This window comes from Xiphophorus hellerii, chromosome 5 (genome assembly GCF_003331165.1).
Source record: "Xiphophorus hellerii strain 12219 chromosome 5, Xiphophorus_hellerii-4.1, whole genome shotgun sequence".
Taxonomy (NCBI): domain Eukaryota; kingdom Metazoa; phylum Chordata; class Actinopteri; order Cyprinodontiformes; family Poeciliidae; genus Xiphophorus; species Xiphophorus hellerii.
The window spans coordinates 11122286-11134792 of record NC_045676.1 but is presented as its reverse complement, the minus strand read 5'-3'; the positions used below and the strand labels follow the sequence as shown (position 1 = coordinate 11134792).

The 12507-nt window shown below is 38.2% G+C and overlaps 1 protein-coding gene across 3 annotated transcripts in view; it reads left to right on the top strand.

The window, feature by feature from the left end:
* Positions 1-12507, top strand: part of LOC116720475 (phospholipid phosphatase-related protein type 5-like) — a 56748-nt gene that overhangs the window by 32879 nt on the left and 11362 nt on the right. For all 3 annotated transcript variants that reach the window (XM_032563764.1, XM_032563765.1, XM_032563766.1), the window contains 2 exons: positions 11372-11492; positions 12107-12357. In XM_032563764.1, the coding sequence (XP_032419655.1) occupies positions 11372-11492; positions 12107-12357 (372 nt within the window). The remainder of the gene's footprint in view (positions 1-11371; positions 11493-12106; positions 12358-12507) is intronic.

The following is a 12507-nucleotide window of genomic DNA, read 5'->3' as shown; positions in this document are numbered from 1 at the left end:
TGCATAGTAAATATAAAACCAAATCTCTTGTGCCACTGAGATTCAAAAATAGAGAGTGAATTGAACAACCGGACTCATAATGGACCGTCCTCAAAGTTACTATCAAATCATAGAGAGCAAGACGGAAGCACCTAAGAGGATCATGGGAAATGTTTCCAAGGAAGAATCTGTTAACCAGACAACTGGAAGTTGTGCGCTCTGAATCCAGTCTTTATGGAAGAGTGACAAGAAAGAAAGACGTTGAATAAAAGCTTTAATGTTATGTGTAACATTTGCTATAATACATGAAATATGAACAGCAAACATTTTTAAGCATGTTCTCTGGTTGAAGGAGACCTAAATTAAGCTTTATGAGCCTTCATGCAGGGCAGTAGGGAGATGGATGCAGTGAACCCTGGTATACTCAAATAAAAGGGTTGAATAAAGCATTATAACAGAATACAAATTGAAAGATATCTTCTTTGAAACAATACAAGTGAGTAAAGACACACTGATGATCATCTGATTAAAAAGTTTGATGAACTGAACAAGTAGAAATCAAAGTTAACAGCACAGAAGGCTTTACAAATGAAAGCAACTTGTCAACAGTTTTTGCACAAAATAAATAATTATTATTTTATTGAGCCCAGAGGCTAAGTTAAGTTGTGAATAAAGTCACTTGTAGGATCGCAATCTCCCTTATTAAACGTCTGGAATAATATGGAAATGTCAGCTCTGACGGGAGCCAGTAACACCATTTCCCTCTCAGTCATAAACACTTCAGGATGTGGAAATAGGTTTTTCTCTCTTGGAGTCTCAGTACATGTACAGACTTGTGATTTTTTGTCTGCTCAATTATGGGTGGCTGTAGGTGAGCTAAGCTAGAACAAGGTTCCGGTGTCCCGAATCGGCTCTCATCATGCTCCCTGACAGCACAATTGTTATGGTAATCTTAACAAATTATGTTGTTCAGAAAATCCAGGCTTTCCCTGTTCTCATTTGCTGCCTTTCTTTGCTCTAAATTTACCCTCTTTTGTTAGTGTAATCAGAGTTGTCATCTTTGACAGGAAGCACAAAAGATATTTCACACAGAAGAACCGCTGCTCACAAAAGTGCAATCACAAGCCGTAGTTCACGTATGCGTCTTCTTTTTATGACATTTGAAAATGATTGCAATTATTCGGTTTATCTGATCAAAGCTGGTGGCAAAGAGCACAAAAACAAACGCAACCACAAACTCTTTCACATGCACACGTTAAAATATACCCTATTGCAAATGAGCCAAAAGTTTGCATTTAGTTAAACCTCACAATAATCCTTCATGAATAATGGAGACAGACATAAAGAACTTAGCAAAGAATAAGAAAAGACGTCACTCTGAAACTCCTCTGTCGCTTTGCAAACAATGGATGGATTGTGAGGGCATCAGAAGTCTTTTTGTTATTATCTTTTGAGGAAGAACCCAAAAAAGATTTTGGTGCTGATGCAAGCCCAATTGGATGTAAAACTTTAACAGCTCAGCATGTTACATTCAGCTTGCATAAATGTCCCTCACTTGTCTGACTCAGAGTTTTAAAAAAGAGCAGCAAAAAATGCCCCAAAATGCTTCGGATTCGGTTTTTCTAGGAGTTGTTGCATAGTGTTCTCCCTACGAGGAACTTTCGCACATATTTACTATCATTTTGTGTCTCTTTGTTTGGTGTCTTCCTTTAGCTACTTTATATTTAATCATTTTAAATGAGCGTATGCTGATATCATACCTGATTAATTCAGTTGCAAGTTGGATCATTTTTACTTTACACTATTTCTTTTTCTATTTGTTTATTTGTTTTTTATGTCATGTTAAAAACAACCAGGTTTTTTTTTCACTTACTAGTCTTGGGTCAAGTATGAACCAAGCCAATCCTGGATACTGCAGAGAGTGATTTGCTCTCGGTGTCTGTACCTGAATTACTATTGGAAAAGAACATTGACTTGCAGCAACATTTTACTACGTGGTAAATATCAATCTTTGTGATATTAGATTTAAGTTTGTGAAAACCACACCTTTCAGATTTTGCTATAGACCAAAATAAAACAAATACAATTGTGAAGTGAAAGGAAAAAAGATGCATAGATGTCCTTTTTTTTCACAAATCAAAATCTGGAAAATTTGATGTTCAAGCCAATACTTTGAACAAGCCACACTGCTACAGGTCTTTTGCAGTATATTGTTAACTTTTCACATCTTGAAACAAAACATTAAAATTCTTGCCTGGTGGACTTTGACTGGGCCATTTGAACACATTGATCATAATTTCAGGAAAACATAATACTAGGAAAACATAAGATTGTAATTACATTGTTGAATAACTATTAAGATTAATTAAAGTTTTCTTCCTTTTGTTTCTTCACAATGACTTCATCACTGTCCCTGAATGTTATAATCTTAATCAGAAAGATATTTTTCAATTCGGCATACATGACAGTAAAAACTTTGCAAGAGGTCAAATGTATTATTGATTTATCGAGTTTTAATGCAAGGGCTTACCAAGTAGTGCAACAAAGTAATGTTGTGATAATGATTGTGGTCCAGCATACTGTGCAGTTGTATGTTTCAGGCCTGGTAGAAGGTGAACCTTTACACCAGACTGAAGCGTTTTGTAGTTTCTAACAGATTTTTTTTATTTGGTTTAAGTTTAAATGGTACGAGCACTTTTACAAGGTTGCGAACATGATCAGATTTTCTTTTTTACTTTGTTTATCTGGTTCTGTGTTTGTTCAAATCAATGACTATTTGAAAGTCAGAGACGGGGAGAGCAGCAGACAGACGAGAATTCAGCAATAGTAATGCTTATGAGATGGAGCATTGGGAAGAGGGGCAGGGATAATAAGAGATAATCTCAGCTTTACCCCGTAGCTGCCAATCAGACAGCATGGAGGAATTAAAGATGAAGACAGCAGGGCACAGAGCCCCATGTTGCTACGCCGGTCCAGCGATCTGTTCCCATCCTGATAGCCTGTAAGACGCGTTCTAACCCATAGATGAGAACCCTAATCCGGCTGTACTCCTGGTGCATTGTGGAAGATTAGCTGGAAGGTCTCCTCCCACACCGATCAAGGATGCCTTCCTTTGTACTAATGAGGAAAGGAACTTGACTTATATGGAGAAACATCGGATACAGGGCAGAGGACAGATAACGCACAAATGGGACAAAGAAAGGGAGAGACTGAAGCACAGAGAGGAAACGACAAATAAAACCGGAAGAGATTGGGGTCATACTTCACACCGCAGAGAAAACATTTCTGAGTGTAACAGGATTTCAACTGTGTGAAGGGACGGTGGATAGAACCACAGAGGCAAGTGAGGACACTTTGTATTTGTATAAAAAGTGAAAAACAGATGAAAAATAGGAAATGCTTTTGGTAGCCCAGTTTCTCCTCCACAAAGATCAGGGAAAACTGCCCTACCAAGCTCTGAATAAAGGCAGGGTGAAACAGAGAGGAGGAGATGGATGGAGAGAGTGGGTGATGCTGAAGGAGCTACATTGTCATGGTTACCATCAGTAGCATATGAGATGTGTGTGTGTATGTGTATGGCCTTGTCTTTTTTACATTGAAAGGACTATTTTCCAACAAATAGCATGTTGTCCTTATGGGACCCAAAGTCGGGTCCCATAGGAAGAGCTGCTGTTTCTGGGTTAGGGGTCAGTTTTTGGATTGAGGTGAGTTTTTTTAGGTTAGGTTTAGAGATCAGTGTAAAGGTCAGGGTTAGGTTATAGAAATGAACAAAAAATGTATGAAAGTCGATGCAAAGGTCTCCTGAAGACAAAAAAGGTATACTATGTCTGTGTGTGTGCGGTAAAAGTCGAGCACTGGGCCTCCAATGTCAACATGTGCCATGTGATTTGTGCAGAGGCTTTGTATAGATTCAGTATAATCCTCTGTAATCTTCTGTTTCTCTCCAGTTATTATTCATGATGCGTATCAATCCTGACGTCATTATCAGTGAGTGGATTATTGAAACACATTGCATCAAAATATAGGAATATTGTAGAAATAGCTCCAGCAAACGTCTCCAACATCTGCAGCAATAAAAACTGCAGCTCCACTCGCATTTATTTTCTCACTCCCACATAGGCTTCCATGTTTTATCCCTCTTTTTTTATGTTCTGACGTCAAATCCGCTTTTAATGCTGCATCACTTGATAATGATTGCTGGAATTACTCACAGTGCCCGCTGTGTGTACGGTATGTTATGCTCTTCTAAGACACAGTGGGAGATCTCTGTGTTCCTATCACTGTCTGTTTCTCACTTTATACACCTTTGCATGCTTGGAGATTTGTCACTTGTACAAAGTAATTCTTCACTGAACATCCAGAATACAGGTGTTAAAAATCAATGCCTCTAGAGCAGGGGTGCCCAAAGTCGGTCGTCAAGGTCCGGCATCCTGCATGTTTTAGTTCTCTCCCTGGTTTAACGCACCTGGATCAAATGATGGCTCGTTAGAAGGCCTAAGTAGAACATTGACATACTGAAAAGGTTGTTGGTGCCACCAGGGAGAGAACTAAAACATGCAGGATGCCGTCCCTTGAGGACCGACTTTGGGCACCCCTGCTCTAGAGGTAATTATCACTTACTTGTGGACTTCTCTATTCTCTCGCCAGACTTTTTTTTTTGGGGGGGGAAGTATCTAACTTAGTTTGATGAGTTCCCATTTTTTTCTTTTCGTTTGAGTTTGTTCTTCAGCTTTGTAAGCAGAAAATATCCGCAGTGTCTCCTCTCTGAAAGGCAGAGGCACATGCGAGATTGAACTGCCATCCTGTCACAAAAGTAGAAAATAAAAGGGAGCCAATTAGAAAAATTGCACCTCTGGTGCTACCTGTTTCCCTGAATGTCCTCTCAGCGTATACATATATATATACTTGTCAGACTTTAGACGTTGCATTTAAAATGGCTCCAGAGCTGCTCCCATTCTCTGCTGTGAAGACACACACACACATTTGTACCCAATCTGGGAAGGCTTGTAAAATCAGAAATTATATTCAAGTATTTTTCAGGTGTTGATAAGTATAGAAAAAGAAATTATTTCCACTTCACAGTGTAAACATGACAACCAATTTTCTGAGAGATCAAAACATTGATATTTTGTGCCTGTGACCAGGAAAATCCTCAGAGCTTTTTCCACTGAATCTGTGTTTTCCAAGCAAGAGAGTGAACAAAACAGCTGAGAACTGATAAAGCTTAAATGGGTCACCATTTACGTTATGCCAAGAAATCTGTTTAAATTCTGACACTTTGCACAAACTTGATTTGAGTCTTTGAAATATGTTTAATTTTGACTTTACTAGACTGAAAAAATGTCTAACAAGATTGCTACGGAAGAGTTTGTGAAAGTAAAAATGTGTCTTTTCAAATCCTTAGCCCTTGACTTAACCCTTTCTCAAAAGCATTGATAGTTCCAAACCTTGAAACCAAACTCTATTAAAACTAATTTCTGTTCAATTCAGTAATTGTGTAAGGATTTGAGTTTTTTTGAGTGTTTATTTTAGGTTTCTGTGTCTTTTGAGTCTCTGTGTTGTCCTGTCTTCCCCTTGATTGTTCCCAAGTGTGTCTCGTTCTGTGATTACCCTTTGTGTATTTAATACCACCTGTGTCTCTGTCGGGTCCTTGTCGTACCGGTGTGTCGTTCCTGTCCTACCTGTCTTGTTTAGTTGTCTATTTCTACCAGTTGCTACCAGCTCTGAGCGTTAGGTGTCTGCTCATCTGTTGCTGCCTGGATTTGGGATTTTGAGATTGCATTTCACCATTAAATGACCTTTATTTTACTTTCAACCTGGGTCATCCGCGTTTTCCTCACCACCTCTACAATCACACTTCATGACAGATTGATTCCAAAGGGAAATTAAATGCTGACGTAACTCAAACCATCCAAGTATTTTTGCATCATTTTAGAGCACAGACTCGACTGGTATAAAAGTCCACTGGTTGGTTCAGCACCTGTTTGCTACTGCATAAAAGATTAATGTATTAAGAGTTTCATTATCTATTATCACCTTTACTGTTACTATAGACACTGCTCATGTTTCAGCTGGTTACTATGCAATCACTAGACAAATGTCTCTTAATCCTGGTCCTTGTGTGTTAGAAGGGAAACACCTAAAACATGCAGGGCAGTGATCCCTTAGGGCCAGGGCTGAGAAACACTGCACTAGACATGAATAAACAGATGAACACAGTTCTGTCAGTTCTCCTACACTTCACCTCTCTGTGTCTTTGACTTCTCTATAAGACATTGGATCCAAGAAACTGTACCCTCATAGAGCTGTTTGAAAATAGATGCATGAAAATTGACAACATGTCGGAGACTGGGATGGTTGGAGTTTACAATCTCAAAGCCTGGCTGGCATAAACTTAACAGAAACATCGACACTTGAGTACTAACAGATACCTAGAAATGTTAGAATACAGGTGCCAAATATTCTGTCAGAAAACGTTGTGAGAACTTAGAAACAAGCAAAAACAAAATCAGAGTTAGGTTTGGTCTCTTTATGTACTTTGCTAGCCACGTTTTGTATTTGAATGTTTTCCGCACCTGTGTTTTGCACTCATGCTGGTTTTGCATCCTGTTGCCCTGCAGAGAGTACTCTTCAGAAGCATTGTTCCAGCCTTATTTTTTTCTTACAAAACAGAGACTTGGAAAACATCCGCCGGTTGCTCATAACTGAAGTTCCTTTGGTTTGCTCAGCTTTGACAAAATGCTGAAACCAATTTAGAAAGTACACCATTAGGCTTAGACAACTTAATGATGTTGTGATAGATTTTTTTTTCCTTTCTAGTGCTCAAGTCTGTTACTGTGTTATTTTATGATTCTAAAAACTACATATAAGTCCAAATAATAAAAAGGAGACTGCTTCCTTTCCTGCACAACAAAGCTTTGCAGCAGCCTTTGTGCACATCTGACAGTTTTCAGCTAACCTATAGAAAGTTCTTCCTTCTTTTGTTGTTTTTTTTTACAAGAGCTCATGATCTTGTATGTGTATGTAGTACCAGAAAAATGTTTGTCATCTTCTAAAAGATGAGGGGGCATTTGGAGTTACCCACATATCTCATTGAGACCTCATTTCTCCTACTCCTAAAAAGTGAATAGAAATTATCATTAGTTAATGCATACTTTCATGTAATTTGTGAAATTAAATGATTTTCTGTTTATTTTACAATAACATGGAAACATTGCAAACATACTGTATATACTGATAGACATTAGGAGGCTATTAGTTTCTTGTTTTCATTAGTGTCACAGATGCCTTCCAGGCTCTCATCAACCATTCAGCTTGTTTAAATGAAACAAACAGTAGTTCAGTATCACTGAGTGCACCACATTGAACATCACGCAGCAAAAGCAAAGGTGAGAGCTGCCTGAGGACCTCAGAAAACTGTTTATGCATACTCATGTTTAAGGTCAAATATAGGAAACCATCTCCAATCACCTTCACATTCCTGTTACCACAACTGCTATTGTTACTAAACAGTAAGAGTTCATGGAACTGGAGCCCCAGTTGATCAGTTCAAAAAGTGCGGTCTGAAAAACGCAAAAGAAAGCCATAAGAAATCCAACCTAATTCTGATTGCTGCAAACGTTGCTGCCTCCTAATATTACATTATATAACTATTGTCATGTTTTAGTCTAAGACATTGTCATGTGTTTGTTTACATAAAATATTCAGCAGAATTAACTATCAAAAGATAAGGTGGTTTATCTCTGATCTGTTTATCTCATGATCTCTGAGAAATGACTTGCATACATGTTCACAGTTTACTGCAAGATTAACAGAGCAGCTGAAATTAGTAACACCTTCTTAGCTTAGTTTCTTTCCAAAGTTTATGAAGAAAAGAACTGCATTTTGCTGCAGTTGGCAGCCTTGTTCCTGGATTCAAATCCCAGCCTGCGTCTTTCTAAATGGAGTTTGAAAACTCTCCCTGTTCGTGTGTAGGTTCTCTCCGGGTACTCCGGCTTCCGCCCACTGTCCACAGACATGACTTTTAAGTTAAATGGCTGCATGGTGTTAGAAAACTGTGTGGCTGCAATATTATTGGTGACTACAACAACGGTGATATCAGTTGTGATAAATGCAAAAGTTTAGTGTTTTGGGAGGTTTTATCTGTGTCAGGTGTGAGACTCCATTCAACAGGCTGAATCTTACATTGGCATGCAAATTGTGTGGTATGAGCTCATAAGACTTGGAATATATTAGCCGTGCAATAACACAGTCCTGTGTGATGTTAACTTTATACACTCTGACAATGCAATGATATTTTGCAGCCGCAGTATGGAGTCATTTTCCTTAAATACAGACAGTAATAACACTGTGAAGTAGCTTGGAAGAGAATATATGATCCAGCTGTTTTATCTCTGGCAACCACAACTTCAGCCAAAGCGCCTGCAGCATAATACCACACCACTTCCAGCTTCAAGGATAAGGATTTGAGGCTGACTCACCTCCCCTGAGCAACTCTTCTTGTAGAAACAAATAAGTCAAATGTGGGAGAGAATAAAATTAAAGCGTTGTCATAACACTGGCTGCTTCCACCTTATCATACATGGACTTTTCTGCTTAGGTGATGGAGTTTTGCTCTTCCTAAGTATCAGTGTGTGTCTATGCTGTCTTGTGATGGACTGGCGACCTGTCCAGGTCCCCCCTGACCAGGTCCTGCCAGCTCAGCCTGATTTTGAGGATTGATAGAAAGATGGAGAAACATTAACTTGAGATCTCTAGAATATTATTGGATTGTTTAGAGCTACACAATAAATTTTTTCAAATCACAAAACTCACAAAAATGTCCATGTGTACAATGTTGTGCGAAAAATATTAATCTAAAAGTCCTGCTAACTATCCAAAATACATCTTGAACTGAAGGAGGAACACTTCTGCACCAAAATGATAGAAAAATAGTTGGACGCCAAAATGATTTTAAGTTTCTTCCACCGTCTGCAGTTCAGCCTCAGACATCTGGTATTGATCTGTCCTTGTGAGTGGTGCACTGAGCTGGTCCAGGTTAAAGCAACATAGCAAGTGTCCACAAGGTTCCAAAGTTAATGTCATGTTTTAATTCGCATATTGACGTACTGGCGCTGCAAACCGAAGGGGTCCACTGTAATTTAATTTGTTTCTGGTAAAGTTTTTAGAGGCTTGCTAATACATAGAAAGTCCAGAAGTGTTGGTTTTCTGTACATTCAGTGGCACATGAGGAAAACATTTTAAATATGTTATATTTTGTTCTTCCTGTACATAAAATATCGAATACAACAGCTTCAAATAGAAGGAACTGTTCATTGTTGAAAAATGTAATAATCCTGGACTGACAGATTACTTTGATTTTAAATAAGGTGAGCGATTTTAAATTTATTGTAATTAACACAGCAAAATACAATAACCAACACTTCTGAGGTATGGGAAAATATTTCAATTTGGAGTTAAGCGGAAATAAAGATAGAAAGCTCGATATAGCTGCTCTGCAGTGGCTCTGTGATCTATCAGTCCCCTACAAAGCTGAAAATCTGAGACAGAGCGGCCTCCTCATTTATATGAACCCCTGGCGAGAATGTGTAGAAAGTCTTAAAATAACATTATTTCCAGTGCAGTTGCATGATGTCATTCTGTAAAACCATTATATTAAAAAGAAAGCTTTTTTTAATTTTTATCAGAAGTACATTTATTTCCCGTGTTAATGAGATCATGCATGGTGTGATAAAGGAATTGTATTATAATTAATATTAATAATGATACAACACCGATAGAATTCAGATTCTGTCAAGTAAAAAATGTGCAAATTCAACATGTCCTGGTAATGTTTTTTTTTAAGTTTTTGAAATAATGAGGGACCTTGGATAAAAACGTGAATTGTGCCAGAAAACAAAACAATAAGTAATCAGGCCCTTCAGCAAAATATTCAACATTTTTGTTATTGTATACGTAATCAACCTTCCCTTACAGCCATGTTAGTCAAAAGACATAAACCCTAAAGAACATTTATGTGGAGAGCTGAAGAGCAGAAGAGAAGATGAAAGATTGAACCTTGCAAAGAAAAATTGTCTAAGATTTATTAAGATAAGATCATTTATGAGTCTCCCATAGGAGAAATTTGGCTTAAAAGCAGGGATAAGACTGCAGTACAGCAATAAGAACAATACAACAATAGACAATGGCCATAAATACATAAAAGCAAAAATACATAAAAACCCAAATGTTGGGTCGGCAGTACATCCCTATAATCATTTCATTTCCATCTCATTAAATCTTGTAAAATGTTAAAAGAGAGGACTGTTGTGGTGTTCTTGTTCTTTCTGATAGAAACAATTTTAATGTTGCAACCACCGTAACGCTTTCCAGGTTGCAAAGAAATTATAATGCAGCATTTTCAGGGAAAATGTTGAACTCTTGTGGGACAAGAATCACATTCAGACACACCAAAGTACTGTAAACATCATTAATTTCTCTAACATGCATAATTATCACCTTACAGTGCTTCTTGTACCTTTGGGGTAACCTCTTACATACTGAAGACACCATAACTAACGCTACACATGCCGGATAAGCATCAATGAACCTTCCACTGGCGGCTTTTAGTTCATAACATCAGGGCCAACGTAGCGTTCATCTGTCACACTGAGGGCAAGGAGCCTCGGTACATTAGCATCATCCCACGCTCCTCGCTCAGAGCCATCTATATTGCATGAGCATGTAACCTACATCCATCCACGCCTCTGTCAGCAGACGTCCCCTGACGAGACAAAATCCATAAGCAGACCGTAATGGTGTTCGCGAATGTGTGGCTTGGTGTTTAGTCAGTTTATTCCCCTGTCAGAAGAAATCAAGGTCCTGCTGATTTAGCTTGAAACATTTCATGCTGCTTTTCAAACGGTTGCCAAACGCTAGGGGCGGATATTTAAATGGGTGCTCCAAATGTGTTCAGGCTCTATTAGTAAAATTGTGGCTATGTGGGTGAGCTAAAACATTAAACACTTGGGATATTTTATCTGAATTATATAAGCAATGCTTTGTGTCAGTGGACACTGTTATTTTTCAATGCTATACAATAAAGAGAATCCATTGTTTAATGGAGCATCATAAAATTGTGCATTAAAAGTGAAATAAATAACAGGTCTCCCACTGATTCCAGCAAACTGAAGGTGTTGATGTTGTTCATTTATAAAGGAGCAGAAAAGTGGCCACATTGTGGGGGGAAATTTTTTATCACAGCACATCTGAGGGAGAAAAACTCATGAATAATTTTGCTGCGCACCATATTTAACAGGCAGAATATTCATAGACGCTGATCAGCCCTCAACCATGCTGTTTTAGCTTCTTCTTGCTAAAAATGTTTGACTCCGCTTTGCTTGTTGTGTCCCAGATTCTGATCGGGGAAGTGACGAGCTTCTTTGTGAAGACGGAGGGTTCTCAGGAGAAGACCATAGTGACTGCTGACTGCTGTTATTTCAACCCTCTCCTCCGAAGGATCGTACGCTTTCTAGGTCAGTCTCAGTCCCTCTGCTTATGCATTGCCTTCAATGTGTTTTATTGGAATTTTCTGTGATAGACCAACCCAGTTTTTGTGCAAAAATGTGTAGTAGTATAACAATAATACATACAGTTAAGCCCCTAATTATCTGTTTCCTCAGTAGATTTAGCTTTAAGTCTTTTAAGTCTTTTAATTTTGACTGAACGTAATAACATGTTGACGTAGTCCAGCAGAATTCCAGATGTAAATTTTACATCATAGAAGATAAAGCAAAAAGATGATCAGCAAATATTAGAAGGGTTTGATGTCAATACAGTTTTTACTAATCACTAGTCAATATTATTTAAATAAATATTTTGAAAACCATCCATTGTTTTCATTCATCTTTATAATTATGCACTACTTTGTATTAGTTTATTGCATAGATTCCAATAAAATATATGGACAGTTGCAGAAGTTATGTGACAAAATATTTAAAACTTTAAGCAGTATGAATATTTTTGTGTCACATTGTATGTAGCACAAAGCAGAAATCTTTTTTTTTTTACTCTCCAACGTCTTGTTTCTGATCCTTAGTCCTGCCACTTATCCTCTTATCTTTACTCATTTCCTCTCTTGTTTTCCCAGGTGTCTACTCCTTTGGTCTCTTTGCCACCACCATCTTTGCCAATGCCGGTCAGGTGGTGACAGGAAACCAGACCCCTCACTTCCTGTCCGCCTGCAGACCAAACTACACAGCTTTAGGCTGCCAGTCTCCTCTGCAGTACATCACAGAGAACCGAGCCTGCACAGGAAACCCTTTCCTGGTGGTGTCCGCTCGCAAATCCTTCCCGTCCAAAGATGCAGCGCTCAGCTTTTATTCAGCCATCTACACAGTGGTAGGAAATCAAATGTCAGGGAATTATTGAGGGAGGACTCATAGGCTGGATCAATTTTGAAAATAAAAAATCTTACTTGAATGTAACACCACAAAGAGGTTTCTTTTTTAAAAAGAAACCTCTTTTTAAAAAAGAGGTTTTTTTAAAAAC